General features: G+C 49.8%; 9 protein-coding genes and 1 non-coding gene across 10 annotated transcripts; 5 read left to right on the plus strand and 5 right to left on the minus strand.

Annotated features, from left to right (window-relative positions):
- Window positions 1-497: 497 nt before the first annotated feature.
- Window positions 498-1,542, plus strand: P152DRAFT_500969 (uncharacterized protein; the record flags this gene model as incomplete). The annotated part of the gene is made up of 1 exon (XM_033682313.1): window positions 498-1,542. A coding segment is annotated over one exon (954 nt), but the record flags the coding sequence as incomplete, so codon positions are not given.
- P152DRAFT_480836 (DEAD-domain-containing protein) lies at window positions 1,440-3,517 on the minus strand. The gene is made up of 2 exons (XM_033681779.1): window positions 3,205-3,517; window positions 1,440-3,154 (listed from the first exon to the last, which is right to left on the minus strand). The coding sequence occupies exons 1-2, from the start codon at window positions 3,474-3,476 to the stop codon at window positions 1,507-1,509; spliced, it is 1,920 nt and encodes a 639-aa protein (XP_033535218.1). The 5' UTR covers window positions 3,477-3,517; the 3' UTR covers window positions 1,440-1,506.
- Window positions 3,518-3,685: 168 nt separating this feature from the next.
- On the plus strand, window positions 3,686-3,759 carry P152DRAFT_t26. The gene has a single exon. It is a non-coding gene; the product is annotated as a tRNA-Lys (tRNA).
- A 285-nt stretch (window positions 3,760-4,044) lies between these two features.
- Window positions 4,045-5,131, minus strand: P152DRAFT_456971 (uncharacterized protein). The gene has a single exon (XM_033679130.1). The coding sequence runs from the start codon at window positions 4,969-4,971 to the stop codon at window positions 4,171-4,173; it is 801 nt and encodes a 266-aa protein (XP_033535219.1). The 5' UTR covers window positions 4,972-5,131; the 3' UTR covers window positions 4,045-4,170.
- Window positions 5,132-6,189: 1,058 nt separating this feature from the next.
- On the plus strand, window positions 6,190-7,457 carry P152DRAFT_286038 (uncharacterized protein). The gene has a single exon (XM_033674965.1). It carries the CDS (start codon window positions 6,365-6,367, stop codon window positions 7,052-7,054), a length of 690 nt encoding a protein of 229 aa, XP_033535220.1. The 5' UTR covers window positions 6,190-6,364; the 3' UTR covers window positions 7,055-7,457.
- Window positions 7,458-7,464: 7 nt separating this feature from the next.
- Window positions 7,465-8,586, minus strand: P152DRAFT_506491 (uncharacterized protein). Its single transcript, XM_033682483.1, has 6 exons — window positions 8,314-8,586; window positions 8,102-8,261; window positions 7,939-8,041; window positions 7,845-7,885; window positions 7,760-7,793; window positions 7,465-7,708 (listed from the first exon to the last, which is right to left on the minus strand). Exons 1-6 carry the CDS (start codon window positions 8,484-8,486, stop codon window positions 7,560-7,562), a joined length of 660 nt encoding a protein of 219 aa, XP_033535221.1. The 5' UTR covers window positions 8,487-8,586; the 3' UTR covers window positions 7,465-7,559.
- A 1,132-nt stretch (window positions 8,587-9,718) lies between these two features.
- Window positions 9,719-11,522, plus strand: P152DRAFT_394018 (general substrate transporter; the record flags this gene model as incomplete). Its single annotated transcript, XM_033676230.1, has 5 exons — window positions 9,719-10,111; window positions 10,163-10,664; window positions 10,721-10,770; window positions 10,829-11,034; window positions 11,096-11,522. The coding sequence occupies 5 exons, from the start codon at window positions 9,719-9,721 to the stop codon at window positions 11,520-11,522; spliced, it is 1,578 nt and encodes a 525-aa protein (XP_033535222.1).
- A 162-nt stretch (window positions 11,523-11,684) lies between these two features.
- On the minus strand, window positions 11,685-13,116 carry P152DRAFT_286055 (NAD(P)-binding protein). Its single transcript, XM_033674966.1, has one exon. It carries the CDS (start codon window positions 12,939-12,941, stop codon window positions 11,847-11,849), a length of 1,095 nt encoding a protein of 364 aa, XP_033535223.1. The 5' UTR covers window positions 12,942-13,116; the 3' UTR covers window positions 11,685-11,846.
- Window positions 13,117-13,771: 655 nt separating this feature from the next.
- Window positions 13,772-16,293, minus strand: P152DRAFT_513014 (aromatic amino acid aminotransferas-like protein). The gene is made up of 2 exons (XM_033682780.1): window positions 15,271-16,293; window positions 13,772-15,208 (listed from the first exon to the last, which is right to left on the minus strand). Exons 1-2 carry the CDS (start codon window positions 16,041-16,043, stop codon window positions 14,095-14,097), a joined length of 1,887 nt encoding a protein of 628 aa, XP_033535224.1. The 5' UTR covers window positions 16,044-16,293; the 3' UTR covers window positions 13,772-14,094.
- A 926-nt stretch (window positions 16,294-17,219) lies between these two features.
- P152DRAFT_394321 (LCCL domain-containing protein) lies at window positions 17,220-19,047 on the plus strand (the record flags this gene model as incomplete). Its single annotated transcript, XM_033676252.1, has 2 exons — window positions 17,220-17,536; window positions 17,586-19,047. 2 exons carry the CDS (start codon window positions 17,220-17,222, stop codon window positions 19,045-19,047), a joined length of 1,779 nt encoding a protein of 592 aa, XP_033535225.1.
- Between the last annotated feature and the right edge of the window lie 212 nt (window positions 19,048-19,259).

Genomic DNA, 19,259 nt, shown 5'->3' on the forward strand with positions numbered 1-19,259 from the left:
TATGCGCGATATCGATCTGCCTGAGATAAAAAGATTCCTATAATAGGCAATCAGGAAATTTAAGGTTATTTGTTGCTGAAGGTGCGTGAAACTGATGGAGACTCGGTGGATATTCAAGTCAGCTTGAAATTTTCTGGTGAGGTACAGAAGCGGTCGAAGCCCAGATAGCACGTGACCACGCGTGGAGTTTGGACCGTTGGACGCGCCACCAACCGACGCGTCTCCAGTGATCGCCACTTTGGATGCACTGCATAGACACCATATCTCTATTTTGTGCGCATATGTAGGTTTCATATTGTTTCTTCATCCAAAACATCTAGTGCTCTCTTTAAGGTGTGCTTTCAACCTTCGTATTGTCTACTCCTTCACCCTGACCTGACGTCACGAGTCCAACCACTGAGGGTTTCTGACTCGTCAGTCCTTTTACCGAGCTTTCAATCCATTTATTGCTTCCGGTGTCTCTATTCGAATTCGGAAAAGGCCATACACGGCTGTCACAGCCCTACATAGCAAGAAAGCGCACACTTGACGGCTTCTTCAAGTCCAAAGGCTTCAAGCCAAACCTAGAGGTTTCGCTGGAAGATGTCTCAAATCATGCCACATACCCTCACCCCAATCCTCGCGTCCCTCCGTTACTGTCTGAAGCACTTTCATTCTCGTCAGCGTCAGAAGGGAGAGTGATCAATGACCACCCCGATATAAGCTTGGTTTACTATCAACCTTACATTAACCGCGAGGCATCTAATGAACTATTTAACTTTCACAGAAACAATTTGTTCTTTTACCGGGTCATATACAACATCAAGCGCGGACCAGTGGAGACCACAATCAACACACCACGTTTTACGACTGTTTTCGGCGTAGATGCAACATCCATGTTCTCGTCCGAAGGCAGCTTGATCGATTCAGTCACGAAGCAGCCGATTTCAGCGGACAGATACAAGTGCAAGCCACGTCCGAACCCAGCGTGTCTTGACAAACTACAGGAATTGACCGAAGGTTCAACAGACGAGACATATAACCTCTGCCTTGTCAATTACTATGCCAGTGGAAGCGATAGCATCTCATATCATTCAGACAACGAACGTTTCCTTGGGCAGAATCCTGCCATTGCATCTTTCTCATTGGGTGTCGCTAGGGGTTTCTTGATGAAGCATAAACCTATCGCTCCGGGAGATGCGGTAGCGACGGCAGTGAATGCAAATCCGCTAAAGTTTTCGTTAATGTCTGGAGACATGCTTTTGATGCGAAGCAAGACGCAATCAAACTGGTTGCATAGCGTTCCAAAGCGGAAAGCAGAGAGTATTGGGAATGGGAGAATCAATATCACGTTTCGAAAGGCAATGGTACGAGGAGGAACGGAAAACTACTACAAATATAATGTTGGATCAGTTCTGGCTTCCAGATGGGACGCTGAACGGAAAGAAATGGTGCCTTTAGCGGTTAAATGAAATTGAACTTCTATTGGCTATGCAACAAGTTTGGGGTATCTCAAATGTGTGGACATCAACCGTCAAAACCCTCCCAAGTCTCCTCATCAGGCTGTGTCCGAATCTTCTTTATCATCCCTTCTAACTCTGTCTGCTTTCTTCGCTCATCCTCCGTCATATTTGCTATTCTCTCCTTTTCGCGCTTATCTTGCTTCTTCTCCCTCCGCTCTTCTTTGACCTGTTTCTTCTCCTTCTCCTTGCTCCATGAATTCGGTTCTTTTTTCGAATCCCGGAACTTTTTGGCCTTTGGATTCGGTTTCTCCACCCCCAATTCCATCTCTTCTCTCCGCCGCTTCTCTCTCACTTTGTCTTGGAACGCATATTCTTTCCAATCAATGGTCAGGCCCAAGTTTTTATCTCCCTCCCAGGCCTTCGCTTCTGGCATCCTGGGTAACCGTAGCAATGCCCAGCCTTCAGCGAGTTCCTTCCAGTCGACATCTTTAATGCGGAAAATGCTCTTGGCATCATGCTCGGCATACGCCCGAACCCAGCTCACAAATGCTTTCTGAGCTTTTTCGTATACGGCTCTGTCTTGGTATGCCTGGTCCCTCACTGCTCGAATCATTTCCCACTTCTCTTCATCTGAGACATCCAGCGTTCCATCTTCAACGCCCTCTACTGGAGAGTCTTGTAATTTGACGACGGGAGTGCCCCTGACAGTCAAGAAAGAGATGTAGTCTTCTTCTCGTCCAGGGGAAAGAAATATTACTGAGGCTCCTGACCGTCCTGCTCGCCCGGCACGGCCTGCACGATGCATGAACGATGAGCTAGTAGTAGGGGCGTCAAGTTGCACCACCAGATCCACGGTAGGAATATCAAGCCCTCGAGCTGCGACATCGGTGGTAATGAGCACTGTCGGTTCCATGGCGTTGAGGAATCGCATAAAATTTCTCGTCCGCACCTTGGGTGTCATTTTGCCGTGAAGACTGACGAGACCCGGCGAAATTGCGTGCATTCGAGTGGAAACAAGATCGAAAATAGTTGGCAAAATCGATGAGAAGTAGTCGACGGCAGCGCATGTCGAAACATAGATTATAGTTTTCTGAGGAATGGGGGATATCGAGGAGAGGAGTTTCGCTAATGCCACAAGCTTCCGATCAGGAGGAGCGATGTGGTAAGTCAGTTGTAGGGATGCCGGTGTCCGGGCCTCTACACCGCGCGTGGATTTGACTCGGACAGTAACCTTGACAGGATTCCTTAGGCCAACGCGAATGAGGGATGAAACAGCATCGCTGACACTGGCACTAAATAAGCCCGTGCGTCGCTGTTTTGGTAGCATTCTCAGGATTTTCTGCAGGTCTTCTTTAAATCCGAGATCCAGTAATCGGTCTGCTTCATCCAAAACGAGAACTTCAAATGAAGACTGGGGGGCATGGACACGGGGCGATGAGAGGAGAGTCACCAGCCGTCCAGGGGTACCAATGAGTACATTTGGAGATAGGCGAAGGAAGTCGTTCAGGTCTTGAGTCGGTGTGGATGTGCCCCCCAGAACAAGCTGGGGGACGATTTTAGGAACGGACGAAGAGAATACGTGCTGAACCTTCTCCTCTGAGCCACTTTCTCCAGGAGCTTCCTCTTCATCTTCTTGGTTCAGGAGGGCAGCTGACGGCGGATGAAAAGCAATCAAGGAGGTAAGGACAGCGTGTATTTGCGAAGCGAGTTCTCTGCGGAAACGGTCAGGAGGGTTCGATATATCAACTCGGATTGAACTTACCGCGTCGGAGAGACAATTATAGCTCCCACATGATGCTTTTTGACGGCTTCATCCAGTCTTAGGAGTTTCTCGATTACTGGTATTAAGAAAGCCAGCGTCTTGCCGCTTCCGGTGACTGCCTCGACAACCACATCTTTATTGCCCATGAAAAGTGGAATGGTACTGGCTTGGACAGGCGTCATGCGACTGAACGAACTGGAAACAGCTTCCAACAACCATTCTGATAAAGGCGGTGACAGCACCTTCCAGGATCTCGTATCTGATGGGCCCATCTTGAACACATTTCTCTCTCAATATTTAGGATGTGGAGTCCTCAACTCAGATGTTGAAGAAATTTATGATCGCAAGGCAGAAACAAATATATAAGGCGATGAGGCCACAAATCCATTTCTATGCTGGGCCAGCCACAAGACATGCGGGGTCAATTTGCTAGTGTATTATATATATGAAAACCTTGCAATTTTATCAATAATAAAGCACAGCCTGCGTGGCACAATTGGTCAGCGCGTGAGACTCTTAATCTCAAGGTTACGGGTTCGAATCCCGTCGTGGGTTTATCTTTTTGGCTTTTCTTTTTGGCCAAGCAGTTTTTATCTTTCCTCTAGGGGCATTCTCAAGTTGGTTTCGATTTGATATGAGTATTTTTGGTGGAGTTGTGGGTAGTACATTCTGCGGTGCTTTCCGTATTAGATCATCCTGCAATAACATCCATACATGTATCATGGCAGAAGCCTTAACATAGGAGACGAAATTGATAGACCTAAAGTTCGCTTTCAGCCATTAGGAAGGCGGCTTCTCGTCCTAATCAATGCTTAATGTATTTTTTTTAATTTCAAAAGTCTGCAAATGCTCCATCCTTTGCTGTAATCTGGATACATCAAAAGGGTTGAACAAATAGCGTTTATTGGAATGGCTCATGATTCCATCTACTACGTTACATTGAAGTTAAATATAGAGTAGTGCTTTCTATGCAAACTTATCATGCTTCCCACGAACTTTGACATCCAACAAAGCCTCATGGAACCCACCATGCCGACGGGCCTTCTTCAGCGTCCGGACCTCATCATCGTTCAACTTACGCCCTACCAGCTCCTCCAGTTCTCTCCAGCTGATCTTCTCGTAAGCTTTCTCTGTTTTTGCAACCTGTAATCTCGGCTTAAATCTCGCTTGCATCCTCACAATGATGGCTGATTGATGGTCGTCTTTCTCAGCACCATCCGCTCTGATCTCCGTCTTGCCCTTGATATCGTCTCTTGCTGCCAGAAAAGTGCTACGGCCGGTTCTGAGAACATATCTCGAAGGTGTGTCGGCATCTTGGACGGCCCATCCCTCCTCTAGCCCAACCGCTTCGCGCATTGCTGATAGTAATCCGTACTTGTCGCTAGAGAGGTACTTCCCATGACTTGACTTGAAACTGAACTCTTCTCGACCAGCGACTCTTGAGGCTATCCACACTTGTCGCACATCGTCCGGCTCGACGGTTTTAGGGTTGCCCTCAATGATGTTCTCCGCTTTTAGGTTGAATATAGATCCGGCCGCATCCGAGGAGAGGAGACTTGGTGGGGATGTAGGTAGGATGAAGATGACAGGCCCGGAAATATCGGATGGGCTGTCGACTGCGACCCATGTATCGTCCCCGACATTTGACTCCTCCTTGGAAACACTCTGCTCATTGGGGCCTTTGGTCCGGCTTGATTCGGCATCATCCCGTTTGCGCTTCTTGCTGGACGTCTTCTTGTCGCCTTTGAAGGTGAGTGGTTTGACCATGGTTGATTGGAAAGCCTCAAGGACTGTACCAATTGCTTGTGGCCGTATCGTTTTAGACGGCAGATGAAGTTGACTAAGACTCGGTCAACTATTTTGAGTTCCGAGGATTTGGATAGGAGCTAGTGAGCACCTAATGGTGTTCGCGTGGAGAGGTTGGAATAAGATTTGGTGGTTGTGGTAGGAAGAGAAGTTGCGGCCAGTGATGGATGTGGTTGCTATTTCTGCTGTGGTTGTATGGATACTGCGCTGCGCTCACCACTTTAAGTGCGGGGACAACTTCATCACGGTTCAAACTTCATGCTCCAGCATGCTCAAGTTCCGCACGGCTACGGTAGCTAAAGATTATTGGAAACATTAAGTTACCTAAGATATGGAGCATTGAAAAATTTAACCGATTCAGTCCGCGTCTATGGTGTCGGGCATAGGAATAAATTTCGAGTCGGCTTCAGGATATTAATTACTGGTCACTACATGAATCAACCCATCGCCATTATTCTATATATGGAATATCGCCTCCGAATTGACATCAGCCTACCAGCACTCGAGGGTACCAAAGATCTTGCCCTATACTTCAACTCGAAAACAAACCGAAGCTCAACAGTCCTGGGAGGATAAGGCAACTAAATGAAGGTAACAGGTCATCCGCAATACAGCAGGCGGCCAGGCGCATGGGAAGTTCAGGAAACTACGTCATTTCTGGCCTGGCAGTATCGGGACTTAGATCAGTTCGCTGAAGGTAATCGTCTCCGGATACTTGAGGACTATTGTCAATCTACCAGAAAAATGGTATCGAATTTCAATTTCTTGTCCCTAGGCAGTACCTTCTGCAGGGAGTTGCTGGAGGGAAATACCGAATAATACACCATCTTTATTGGCGGGGACTGGGTGTTTTGGTAGATTCTACCAGAGTTGCCCCAGATGCACATCATCACCCCTCCAACATTTGTCGCCCCACATGCAATCTTTCTTAACCTATCGCAACTCCCCCCCTCCGTCCATTTCCCTTCAACAAACACTCGCAACCATCCCTTCTTGATGCACATCGTCCTACGCACTTCCTTTTTCCCTACAACCTCCTCTTGCCAATGAGGTAGCGATCATCGCATTTCGTGGTTGGGTGTGAGACCATTGGATTTGATTGAACTTGTTCCAATATCACCTGTCGTCACCAGACCTGTATTGTCCCAGCTTCACCATCTTGTACGGTCTTGCGGGCACTTGTCCATCAATATATACCTGTGTCCTCTTCACCGGTCCCAGAAATTTTATCGCCAGCGACCATCATGACACTACACTCACCGCCGTCTCACCATGCGAGCCATGGTGATCGCCCCAAAGGTATGCGCCGAATACCTTACATATATGCTCGCTGGAGAGGATTTTGAATGCTCACATGCTGCATCTAGGTATCCTCAAGAAGACATCCTCGTTTGGGTTACCAACACCAAACGAGCCCTCGCCCGCGACCGCGCCAGTCGAGCGTCCCGAGCTAGGCGCACGAGAGATGTCAGACAAGGAAATGGTATTTCAGAACACGCTTCAGAACGCCGGTCCTCGCCGGACATCATCATCTGGTGCCAGAGGCCCTCCATCACGCCGCCAGTCAGGCAGCGTCATGGGCGAAAATGCCGATGAAAATAGCCCGAGGCTCAAATGGGACGAGGCCAATCTGTACCTGACGGAGCAGGAGCGAGGCAGCACCATGAAAATCACCGAACCCAAGACGCCGTATGCGAAACAGTACGACCCGGCCGAGGATGATGAGGAGATTTCCGCGCTGAACGCCGATGAATTGATGGTTGATGAGTTGGACAAGGCCAAAGCGAAAGCCGGGGCGCGGAAGAAGGAAGAGGATATTCCGCAGTTGGATCTTGGAGAGCCGGAAGACTATCCGATGGAGGCCCACACACCGGAAGGTGAGAAGAGAGTCATCGTCGATACGGAGATGATGGAAGATGATGAGGGAAGACATGGCGAGGAGAGTGCGGATATGACTGCCGAGGAACGAGAGAAACACAGGCAGTTTGAGGAGATGAGAAGGAGGCATTATGAGATGAAGGATGTGAAGAACCTTCTTGGGTAAGTCTAGTAGTTCATATATATAACATAAGCACCTCAACTGGAACTAACTGGTCCTAGCCATCCGGAGTATATTCCGGAGGATGACGAGGAAGAGGCTGCACCACCCATGCCGTCACAGAAGATGGACATCAATGGCAATTGATTATCATGCAATACGATACCAAGGCGGAGTTCTGAGAGAGCATTGAATGGGCTTGTGTGTTATGGCAAGTCCAAATACATCAAATACATCAAATTAAATTGTTTCCTACGCTGTTCTGCGAGATTCAACCAAGGCGGGAGTCTGGTACAACGAGGCCTTCGTTGGGAGTGCATGTCGTAAATTCCTTCTCGCCCGACGAGTTTATTCTTTCCCTAGTCTACATTGTCATTGATTATTTTCTTGTGCCTGTTCACTGAGCAATAGTCCCTCGGTGATACTAGCACAACCGAAACTGGAGCCTTGCATTCGGTTCGATTCCCTGGCTACCTACGTATGCTAAATCCCCTCTCGTAGCGCACTGACACTACAGTGTGCTTGCAGACTTGACGTCTTTCGTCGGCGCATACTTCCCACTGCCGTGCTTGTGGACATCTTCCTTCGCGGCCGTTCTATCTGCCTCAAACTCTTTCATCTCGGGCAAGGTCTCACGTGAGAGCCAATCACTGATATGGTCTGCTGCGAATCAATATGGAACTTGAAAGGCGAGAATGCATGCGAGCTCACCTGCTTGCCATTGTTTGAATTTAAAGACAACACCCTGTACATGTATTAGTGAATTGGAAATTGTCCACAAGCTTGCTTTGCTTACTTCGTGGGAGAAGTCCTCGGCGTTCGACTGATCTTTGTGGTCTGTTGAACATCAGTCAGAAGCGGTCTTTAGGCTGAGAGTGCTCTAGCCATACATTTCACCTGAATGAAATCAGAGTTGACAGTGCTTGGATCTAGGCTCAACGTCACCAAGCTAGTGGTTGTTATTTTTTTCGGGATGAGTCGAAAGGTCCGGGTCTGGCAATGATACCCAAGTAAGTATCGTCCGCGCCCAACCATGAACATTAGCTGACTAACCTGCATGTTCTTGAACTGAATGAAATCCTTCCCGCTTGCGATGATTTGAGACTCAACATTCTTGCTCTCTTTGAAGAGCTTTGGAAGGGCAAACCAATAGCCGGCCACCTTGTACCGATCGTTCGCATACACGAATTGGTCATCATAGACGCAATCCGGACTATAGATGAGTTAGTCACTAGGTTCGGTGACAGTTCGTGGCGCCCTAGTACGTGTATCGCTTCACTTTTTCCACAGTTGGATCGCAGCTGTAGAGATCAATGATGTCGTCGACCACTGCTTGTCTCTCGGCGTCCAGAGGGAGCGACAATAAAGGATCAGGAGTATAGTCATCCGACATGGTTGTTTGTCGCGGTTCGAACTGCTCTCCTGGTGCGGAAGCCATCTTTCAGTATCTCAATAGATATGCGACAAGTATAGGGGATGCACTGGAGAATGCGCCTTTGTTAACGATGGTTGAATAGTCTCGATATCGCAAATTTCAGGGTATTTGTATGCAGCTGTGTGCAGCTTCCCAAACCTATCGACATCTACGTACATATTCTACGGCTTGTGACGTCAAACTACCATCGTTCGATACACCCCCAATGCTCTGGATCACTGGGAAGAAATGAGGTCATTGAACGAAAGACTTAAATGCTGAAATAAGTTACATGTACAGAGAAGACGGAAATGGTACTTTGAATGCGATTGAAAGACTTGAAGGTAATCCTAAGAAGGACTCTATTCACCAATTTCTTTGGCTCTAAGCACAACTGTGGGCTATCAGGTCGAATCTGGAGGGTATCATTGGCGATGTATGACGTCATTCAGCAGGCACTGGAAGAGACCGAGGAAGAACGTCGAACACTGTAAAGCTGGTTTACCGTCTTGGTTTATACGAGGCAGGCCAAGACGCTTGCACTGAATATTCAATTCTGGGCTCTCGTTGATAGGATTACTCCAGAGTCCAGACCGTCCAAATCGTTTATACTGCACGATGATTCGGAGAGACGAAAGAACGATCCGTACGACATGAGTCATGACTCGGCCCGGTTTATTGTAGCCGACCCCGCAACCTATCCCCCGCATTTCGGGAAAGCCGTCACATACTTACGCAATGTCACTAGTGACCCTTAACCTATAGCGCCTATACTGTAAGGACTAGACTTGGAAGGGAGGAGCAGGCCCCTTGTCGAACAGATCTGGATGGATTCAGTAGGCGATGGAGTTTGGGGATTGGATTGATAAATGGATAGTCGTCCCCTCCGGATTTCCATCCAACATTTGGTCCAACTGCTTGGAAGATCACAGAAGTATAATGATGGAGGAATGAGGGTGGTCGACGATCTGTCGACGATCTTTTGCTGCAGAAGTTCTCCTGCAGTCCCATCAGGGGTAGACGAATGCTGATTATCATGATCAGCACCACGTTTCTACATAGCCGAGAACTGCCATCGTATCCCCAATTGGGTAGACATGGACATGCTTCCTATATACCATATGCCTCTCCAAGATAAATGCTATTGCCGACTATACATCGATATTCGGTTACAGCTTCAAAACCCACCCTGATCTTAGTCTCCGGTTGAGAACTTTTCCACTATCATCCTGCCTGAGAGGTAATCGTAGCCCAAAATGGGGCGGCTCATCCCAAATGCGTTCAATTTGATGGTGGTCATCACCGTGGCCCTCGGGTCCATGGCCTGTTCGTATGGCATGGCAGTCATATCCGCCACTATAGGACAGCCCATGTTCTATACGGACTTGGACTTGACACCCCAAGGAGAACCTGGATATAGTCATACCGCGAACTTGATTGGAGCCATGAATGGCTTGAACTCCGCAGGCAGTGCCCTAGGAGCCGCTTTCACCAGCTGGTCCGCAGATAAATTCGGGAGGTTGAGAAGCATCCAGATGGGTGCTATCGTCCTGATTATTGGTGCTGGGTTATGTGCCGGAAGTGTCAACGTTGCAATGTTCCTGGTCGCAAGAGTCATCGCTGGTTGGGGAATCGGCATGCTCGTCACGGTAAGGCGGTCCAACGCAACACCAAGAGCCGTCTTTGGCTAACCGTCGCAGGCAATCCCCATGTACCAAGCCGAAGTTTCCACTCCGGAATCCCGTGGGTTCATGGTATCGTTGCATGGAGTCCTTTTCGCCGTTGGATACATGACGTCTGCCTGGATCGGGTTTGGCGTTTACTTCATCAGCGCATCCGGTTCGACCTCTTCGTTCCCCTGGAGATTCCCTCTTGCCTTCCAAGCAGTCCCAGCCGCCCTGTTGCTGTGCCTCTCCCCATGGCTCCCATTTTCGCCTCGTTGGCTTTTGCAGAACGACCGGCCGGATGAGGCATACGAGATAATCAAGCGATTACATCATACCAAGGAGAGCACCGACGACAGTCAGGTGAAGAGGGAATTCTTCCAGATGAAGAAGCAGCTCGAGTTGGATCGCCAGATCAAAGCAAAGACCGGGAGGTTCGAAGTTTTCGCAACTGCTCCCAACCGAAAGAGAGCATATGTTGGCTTCACACTCATGTTCGGAAACCAATTCACCGGGGTTCTTATCGTTGCGAATTATGGTAAGAGGTCCGAGGATTTCGCAAATCGCGACACCGCAATTAACGGTCCTGAATAGGTGTGCTGCTGTATAGCTCGCTCGGTATGGAGGATTATATGCCGCTTCTTGTACGTATAGGCCCCGGAGATGCTTGTCGACGAATTGTACTGACCCATACAACCATAGCTTGCAGCACTATGGGTAACTGCATCTTTCCCAGGCAATGTGTTTACTGCCTTCTTCGTAGACAAGATTGGACGGCGGTTCTTCTTGCTAACCGGGCTGGCTGGACTTGTTGTGACCAACAGTTTCGAAGCCGCGTTGCAAGCGCAGTTCCTTGGAACTGACAACACTGCGGGTCAGAAAGCCGCTGTGTTCTTCATATTCCTCTTGTACGTAGTGCAACCCCTTGCCAGAACTAGAAGCCCAGAAACGCTAACCGATGCTCGACAGTATCTTCTTTTGGTCTACTTTCCTCGATGCGAGCCAATTCGTCTATCTCGCTGAGATATTCCCAACCCACATCCGATCCCAAGGAGTGGCTCTTGGTATGGTCGGGATGTACACCAGTTCGATCATTCTGCTGGTAGCCGGACCGATCGCGTTGGATGAGATCACGTGGAAGTTTTATCTCATCTTGATCATTCCAACAGCATTGCATTTCCTCAACGTGTACTTCTTCTTCCCCGAAACCAAGCAGCGGTCACTTGAAGACATCAACCAGGCATTCGGAGAACAGGTGGCAGTGCATTATTACGGAGCGACCGCTGAAGAGGAAGAGGAATATGCAAAGGCAATGGCAGACCTGGAAGTGAACGGTGTGTCTTCCGGGGAAGACAGTAAGAAGAAACTTGTTGTCGAGCAAGTCGAAAATGCTTGATTGTATCCCTCGCAACGGGATACCGTAACAACCCAGTACAATGGCCGGGTTCTCCCAGCATAAGAAATGTGCCTCCTTGAGATCCGTCAAATTTTGTTCGTCCCTCTGTTTAAGAAGCAAATAAATATAGATGCTGGACTTGGTTGATGTTCCCAACTTTGGTTGGCTGCAGAACCGCTTCGCGCACCCTGAACTCTGAACAATGGCAGCCAAGCACCTTCAACAGGATAAACCGTTCTTGGACACGGGAATCAAGCCTTCGTTGATTCGACGGGAGAAATTCAAATGGCTAGGAAATGCTGCCAGTGGCGATAGCTGATTGTCCTACCTGCCAGCAAAGACCTTGACAATATCAGACAACGCGCCAAGCCATCCCCTAGCCTTTTGAACTATGTTGAGTAGGACTACCATGCGTCTCGTGAATACCTCGGAGTCTTCCCAGTCCTCAGCGTATGCCTCCCAGATTGCCTTCTCTTCACCGCCTTCTCCAGGCCCGAAACCGACAAATTTCCAATCCCCAGAATCTTCTTGCTTGACCCGGACCTTCGGGCCGATCACCACAGAGCGACCAAGGATTCTCGAGTCCGCAGTCAGTCTCGTGGCCGCTTCGACAACGTCTTCCACCTTTCCATATGCTGCACCAGCCATGAGTAGACGGGCTTCCGCTGGAACGATGGGAGTTTCAATGAAGTAAGGGCAAAGTAGGTTTACTCTCACGCCTTGTACGAAAGAGCTGCCTCGTAGGCACCTGAAGAGTCCAAGCACTCCATGTTTTGCCGTCCCGTACTGAGGCTGATTGGCGATAGGCCCTAGGGATGCCACGCTTCCAGTCAGGAGAAGTAATCGATCTCGTTTGAAGCTTGCATTCTCGGGATTGGCATTCACACTGCAATCGAGGCTGCCAGGGTTGTTTGGGAGGTAGTGAAAAGCAAGGTGCGAGGTGTACATGACGCCAATGAGGTCGACCTCCAGGATCTTTAAGTTCGGTTTTTGAACTTCGCCATTGCGCACAACTGGCATTTGCATTGGATCGGTTCCTGCAATTCCAGCATTCGCGACCACCACATCTATCCCTTTGTGAGGGCTCAAGCGAACGGCTTCCTTGAACATCTGAACTTGAGCATCCCAGTCACAGACATCGCACTTGACGAACCACACATTCTCGTTCTTAGTTTCTAACCGGATCGAAGCAACAGTAGACGTTCCAAGCTTTTCATTGATATCTCCCACAACAATACTCGCGCCGGCTGCAGCCCATCGGCGTGCGAACCCTTCGCCGAACCCGGATGCTCCTCCGGTAATTAGGATATGTTTTCCCGAAAGCCATGATTCGGAGTACGGGATGGAAAAGTCGAGTGGGGGTGACTGCCTGATCGACTTCGTGAGGTTAAACGGCGCATATTCATTGGTTGTAGACATGGTTCTCGATTCGCTTCTTTCAAGCAATTGAAAGGGTGCGGGATGCTACTAGCAGATGTGCCACAATTCCTTAAGCCTTTTTGTATGATATAGTTCTTGAATTAGTGAAAACTTTGAAAGGATGCGGAGTTCGACGAATCCAGATATGAAGCGGGAGTAATACGACACACTTGAGGGTGCAATCTTGTCGCAAGAAAATCTATGCTATTTTTAGGTATTTCAATAATTAAGTTAGGACCTAATTAGTAATTACATACTACCCTTCTCATCTTACTTGATAGCCCCTGTGTCAGACGTGTCTATATAAACCGCTCTATCCTCACCCAAAATCCTAGATCTTTGTCCCCCAGTGATGGGGTCCCCTCTATATTGCTGATGGCACCTATCTCTCCTAATTATCCCTTGCCAAAATCAAGCGATTCTTGATTCAACAAATCTTAATGTGGAGCCTCGGTACGTCCGTGCTGTGCCTATGATCTGTATGGATGTGTTCTGGACATCTAGGAAGACTACGGTATTAGAATGCAGGAATGGAAGACATGTCTACCGTTGCTTGGTATCAGATCTATTCTCTTTCGGACACAGGAGATTCATGCTTGCCTTCCTGAAGGCGGAGCTGTCTAGCGATTAAACCGCTTGCGCAAGCTCGCTCCAGAATGATCCATCTCTGGTGAGATTTGTGGCACGGTTTGGCTCCCCTGAAGTAGGGACGACATGGGTACAGATAAGGTACAAACAGAGGGATTCAAGTGACGACTAGACCAAATGCCATGCTGAAGCCATTTACAAGTCAAGAGCTCGACAGCGATATCTAGAATCGTTGCGCCTTTGTCGAAGGTGAATTCTATTCCATTAGTATCGTCAAGTACATTGAAATCCATAACTCTATCGTAACTATACTCTCCTCTCTCTGGGCCATATCAATTCCACTGGACGAAACCAATGAACTTAAAGTATACCCCCCCAGGGTTGAGAAAAACCAAAGCTGCTCCCCATATTGGACCTTACCTTGCTAGAGTAGAGGCAAGACCTCATATCTGCCGATTGTACCTTCTAGTCAGATAAGCCTGTATATCTTCCCGGTTTATGAATGTCGGGGGGCGTACGTCAAGTGCGTCGTGCCATCAATTTCGTCCGTCTTAGGTCCACTCACCTAGCACATCCCCATCAAACTCATCATGCCCCCCAGCTCCCCCACATCCGCCATGTCCACCTCTTTCAGAAGACCTTCCACCTCCTTCGGATCTTTGATCCTCCAAAATTTGTGCACCCCTTTCACCAGCCTCTCGCTAATTTTCTTCACCTCTTCCTTTTCAATTGCCGCGAAACACACCCGATAGCATTTCCACGCATCCTCCACCAACACCTCCTCGCTCGCCGCGAATATCTGGCCGGGGCTCAACAGGACCTTGAACGGGTCTTGCATCCAATACACCCACAATGCCTTACTCAGCTTTTCCCCGGTGAACTTTCCCTCCCGCCCTCGGTTGGTAAATAACGGGTGCGTCTCGAACGCGAACCGCAACCAGATGAACATGCCACCAAGCGGCCGCATGAAGTTAAATGTAGCGACTTTCTCTACGACGGCCCAGTCCTCGGTGCCGATGGAGGTTTCAAGAGAGAGGCGCCGCCCGTGCTTGAGGACATGTCGGCCCGAGGAGAGAACGTCGCACATTTCGGACATCCGGCGCTCATATTCGCCGCGTAGGCCTTCCAGCCAGCGGATCCAGCCGTCGAACTGCCAGCCGACGGCTTGCTTTTCCTCGCCCGAGTCTTGCGCCTGGGCGCGAGAAAACCAGCCCGTTGAATGAGGCTTGTGGTCGGTGGTTCGAGGGCCGGACGCGGAGGATGCTTGGGATGGCCCCATGATTAGCTCGGCGATCATGCTCTGCACAAAGCCGCTGGGCTGCTGCGTCGAGGTTTCGGTGATTCTGAGGATCCGCTCGACGAGAGCGGGTTGCGCGGTGATCCATCCGAGACGGCATCCGGGGGCAACGGTTTTGGAAAACGTATCGAGCCGGACGACGCGGCCGTCAGTGTCGATGGTGAGGTAGGAGGGGACAAGAGAGCGGAGGAAAGGCGGCCGTGAATCGCTGATCCGTGCATCATGTCGGGAAAAGGCGGGGTCTGGAGGGTAAGAAGATGGATATTGAAGATACCAGTAGGGCTCGTCTTCAATGATAATGATGTCGTATTGCTGGCAGAGGGCGTAGAGTTGCTTTCGACGCGGAACACCGAGGGTTCCGCTGGTGGGATTCTGGCCGATACTGCATGCTGTGAGCCACCTGTACGACCAACTTAAAGACTCATTCTTGTGCCAAAAACTTACGTGACCGTATACATCAAATGCGGCATTTTCCCCTTCTTCAAATCCCAATTCTCCAACACCTCTCTCAGCCCTCCTTTCCCCTCTGCCACCATCCCCTCATTGTCAATCGCCACCGGCACGACATTCATCCCCCTCGGTTCTGCCGTCTGAATCGCATTCATATATGCATATTCTTCCACCAATAACCCTTCCTTCTCCTCAATCGGATCATGGGCCCCATCCCATTCGTTATTGAAACATTGAATCGCTTTTGAGAAACCGTCCGTGGATCCACATGTTAGGATCACTTCCGGCCCTCCTGCGTACGGAATGTGCGAATGCAGATGCTCTCGTGTGAACTCCCGAATGAACGAATGTAGAGCCGGATATCCTTCTGCGGTACCATATTGAAGTGCAGTCGTCAAGTCGATCTTCCGGCTGACGTCTGCGTCGTCAGTTCTCGGCACGAGGAGGCGAGATGCCGGCAGTATCGACGGTTCGTCAGACGAGCTCCTTGACGCTTTCACAGTCGTCTTTTGTGGGTTTATATCCTCAGCCGCCGTTCCGTCCATCGGTTGCCATCGGTTCGCATGAGCTACTGTTGCCTCAAATGTATCGTAAGGGAAATAAGACGGATTCGGGAGTCCGCCTGCAAGCTGGCCAATTCCAGGGATCTCGAAGAATTTGTAGAACTTCTTGATGTTTGACGACTTGCGGTTCTTGGTGGTTCTAGAGAGGTGGTGGGTAAGGTCCTTTGGTTCCGGGAGAGGCATAGTCTCCGACATTGATGCCATGGTTCGCTGTCAGTTAGAGGGAGAAAAAGGCTTGCTTGAGATGAAACGAGCATTCAAACCTTGAGGTATTCAAATGATCAAGAGAAAGGCCTCAATTCAACCAGAAGATGGCCGCAAGAAAGGGTTACTGGTAGATTGATAAGCAGATATCATGGAACTTCTGTTATCAACACGGCCAATACCAATGGCACCTCGCTCATCGCTGATCTCGGCCGCCAGCACTGTTGGGCCGTTAAACCTTTGAGCGTTTCCACCTCTTGCTGCACAGCACCACCAGCGCTAGAGTCCAGACCCTGGCGGGTCCGATTCGGCACTCCAAACTCCAGAGACCGCCCCATCTTGGCATCGCCATATCCAGGGCAGATAGAGCTAATGGCGAACAGAGTGCTAATAATGCGCCCTAGGCATACAGTATGATCAGTACTCCGTTACTCCGTACTTCGTAGTACTATTATCCTTTAGTCGGTACCCGTACACCGCACGGCACACATCAGTCATCAGGTGTTCCAGGTCTGAATGCGGTTCGGGTGTGGTCAAAATTGGTCGTTGAGACTTAGGAGTCCCGAACGGAATTCTTCCATTTCACGAAACTCTCAGATCATGGCGGCCAGCAGCCTTTTAATACTTCCTAATCTTCTAATGTCGTTATCCCTCAGCGTGATTATGTGATTGTGTTCCAGGACTAATGATCTCCCACTCATCCCAGGGGCCAGGGGTTGCCACCCAGTAATAGTACTACGGTAATAATAGCGACCATCATGTCAGCGCTCGGGTCCCTCCAAAATCCAAAATCCAATGCTCCAGCTTAACTAAAACCGATGCTGCTTCGGTCCTAGCGCCGATCCAGATGATGGAACAGTGGGACCAAATGCATACGCACTCCAGCCTCCAGGTCGGTGCCATGGATGGGACTTCAGGTCACTGTGACTTTGGTTCTTCAGCCGATCGACGACACCGCGCTTGCAGCATCGCCATTCTGCTTCATAAAGAGAGTGTCTCCAGGCCATCCTGGTGATTAGCATGTCCTCCTCTGTACCCCTCCTCGACCCCGAAGAGCCACCTAGCCCGCAATTCCGCGACGATATTTCCGAACCATCCTCGGAGAACGCCTTCACGCTGAATGAAAGCTTCTCCTTCCGGCGGAGACGGAATGAATACTTCGAGTCTTCGAAGATGATGAAAAAATTCCAATTCTTAGAGAAATATGTCCCCACGAGGGTAACGAGGGCTTGGGAAGCATTGGGAGGGTGGGTGGTCGGCCCAGACCCTCCTCGGCCTTATCAAATACGTCCTTTCTTTCCGATGATCCAAGTGGCACCGATTCGATTGTTGGATAGATATTGCCCAAAAAAGAAGGATAAGATCACGCTGCTTATTGCGACATATGTCGTATGGTTCATATTATTTGTGGTGGTCCTCCACAAGTCCGCCTTTGCGGAGGATATTCCGGGCTACGGGTCTCCTACGCGGGTTACCTGTCATGCACGACACTGGTAAGGCTCCTGGAGGTTTGATCGCAGGACATATCTGACATGGTTGTAGGGACGGTCCGGGCAATGAATGCGGTGTAAATGGTCGCGATTGCAGTCCGTTCGACAACGCTACATTTGCCTTCCGCTGTCCAGCCAGCTGCGAGAAGGCAGAAGTGCTTGAACCATACGCTGTTGGTGGCCAAATAGTCAATTATCGACCACTGGTCATCGGTGGGCCGAAAGAGTTAGATAAGGGCGTTCAATCCAATCTCTACCGTGGCGACTCGTTCATATGCCCCGCTGCGATACACGCTGGCTTCTCAACCAAGCGTAGTGGCGGGTGCGGAGTAATCGCATTGATCGGCGAGCAAAACGAATTTCCCAGCACCAAGGCGAACGGTATCGAAAGTATTGGATTTGACTCCTACTTCCCTCTCTCGTACTCCTTCGTTGACGGCACGGCGGCGCAGTGTCCCGACCTTCGGTGGCCATTATTTTCCGTTTCCCTCACGTTTACTATCCTTATCTCCCTCTTCACCACTGACCCAGCTGTCTTCTTTTACTCCATCTTCGTTAGTGTCTTCATGCATGTCGCCCTCGCGTCTGATCCACCTAGTCTCACGGATTACTATACGGTCATCAGTCTCACCCTTGGCCGCTTCCTCCCGTCGATGTTTATCGCCTATGTCATGTTCCGATACCCAATTAAGTTTCAGCTAACCGGGCTGACCGCACAATTCGAGAAGACGGTCCTCTGGCTTGGCGCCTGCTGGGTCGGCGCATTTAACAACTATACATTTGACCGTATTCCTATCTCCCGGCTAACTCCGCACGATCTCAAGCAACAACCAGGAGCAATCCCGGCGCTGGTCATCATCGTCCTATCCCTCCTTGCTATCGCTCTCGGCCAAGCATGGTGTTTCCGCGTGGAGGGCCGCATGCCACGATACCTGAAACTCTACGCCGTCTTTGTCCTAGGAATATTGATCATGGTGGCGATCCCGAAGATGAGCCTGCGCATCCACCACTATATCCTGGCGCTTCTCCTCCTTCCTGGCACGGCCCTGCAAACGCGTCCAAGCCTGATTTACCAAGGTCTACTCATTGGCCTGTTCATCAATGGCATTGCGCGATGGGGCTTTGACTCCATTCTGCAGACCCCGGACGAACTGCGCGGCGGCGCACAGCTTGGATCTTTGCTTCCCGTCCTGCTCCCGGAGTTCCCGAAAATCAATCTGAACTTGGATCTCGCCATCCCGGCGAATATCACCTTCGCATGGGCGGCGCCTCCCATTGAGGAGGGATACGATGGTGTCAGTGTGTTAGTCAATGATGTGGAGCGCTTCAACAGGGTTGATGATGGGAAGAAGGACACGAGGGAATTCGCTTGGGAGAGACATGAGGAAGGATGGCCGGAGTATTTTAGGTTTGCGTATTTGACGGGCAAGAGGAGTAGGGGAGATTATACAAAGGCCGGGACGTGGGATGGTAACGGGACTTGGATTATGATGGAGCCAGGGCCGAGTAAATAGATGTAGATACTCGTTTTATATCCTGTGAATATTTGAAATCTTACATCTATGGCCCTTGTGTTCAAATGGCCGCTTTTGATACCTCCCGCAATTGCACAATCAAGCCGCAATTCCTCCGTCCAGTCGGAATTCACCCTGGAATAATTATGCATATTGAACGTTTTGCTATACACGCCGTGATTGGGCGGTCGTAGATCGTATTCTAACTCGCT

This window comes from Eremomyces bilateralis, assembly GCF_010015585.1.
Source record: "Eremomyces bilateralis CBS 781.70 unplaced genomic scaffold P152scaffold_6, whole genome shotgun sequence".
Lineage (NCBI taxonomy): Eukaryota > Fungi > Ascomycota > Dothideomycetes > Eremomycetales > Eremomycetaceae > Eremomyces > Eremomyces bilateralis.

Bases quoted from the DNA above. Each gene is read 5' to 3' on its own strand.
- P152DRAFT_480836 (XM_033681779.1), bottom strand. From the start codon at position 3,476: ATGGGCCCATCAGATACGAGATCCTGGAAGGTGCTGTCACCGCCTTTA. The intron at 3,155-3,204 runs GTAAGTTCAATC...CCGTTTCCGCAG, and splicing joins ATAATTGTCTCTCCGACGCG to AGAACTCGCTTCGCAAATAC.
- P152DRAFT_456971 (XM_033679130.1), bottom strand. From the start codon at position 4,971: ATGGTCAAACCACTCACCTTCAAAGGCGACAAGAAGACGTCCAGCAAG.
- P152DRAFT_286038 (XM_033674965.1), top strand. From the start codon at position 6,365: ATGCTGCATCTAGGTATCCTCAAGAAGACATCCTCGTTTGGGTTACCA.
- P152DRAFT_506491 (XM_033682483.1), bottom strand. From the start codon at position 8,486: ATGGCTTCCGCACCAGGAGAGCAGTTCGAACCGCGACAAACAACCATG. The intron at 8,262-8,313 runs GTACTAGGGCGC...ACTCATCTATAG, and splicing joins GAAAAAGTGAAGCGATACAC to TCCGGATTGCGTCTATGATG. The intron at 7,794-7,844 runs GTAAGCAAAGCA...ATACATGTACAG, and splicing joins CCGAGGACTTCTCCCACGAA to GGTGTTGTCTTTAAATTCAA.
- P152DRAFT_286055 (XM_033674966.1), bottom strand. From the start codon at position 12,941: ATGTCTACAACCAATGAATATGCGCCGTTTAACCTCACGAAGTCGATC.
- P152DRAFT_513014 (XM_033682780.1), bottom strand. From the start codon at position 16,043: ATGGCATCAATGTCGGAGACTATGCCTCTCCCGGAACCAAAGGACCTT. The intron at 15,209-15,270 runs GTAAGTTTTTGG...CACAGCATGCAG, and splicing joins CATTTGATGTATACGGTCAC to TATCGGCCAGAATCCCACCA.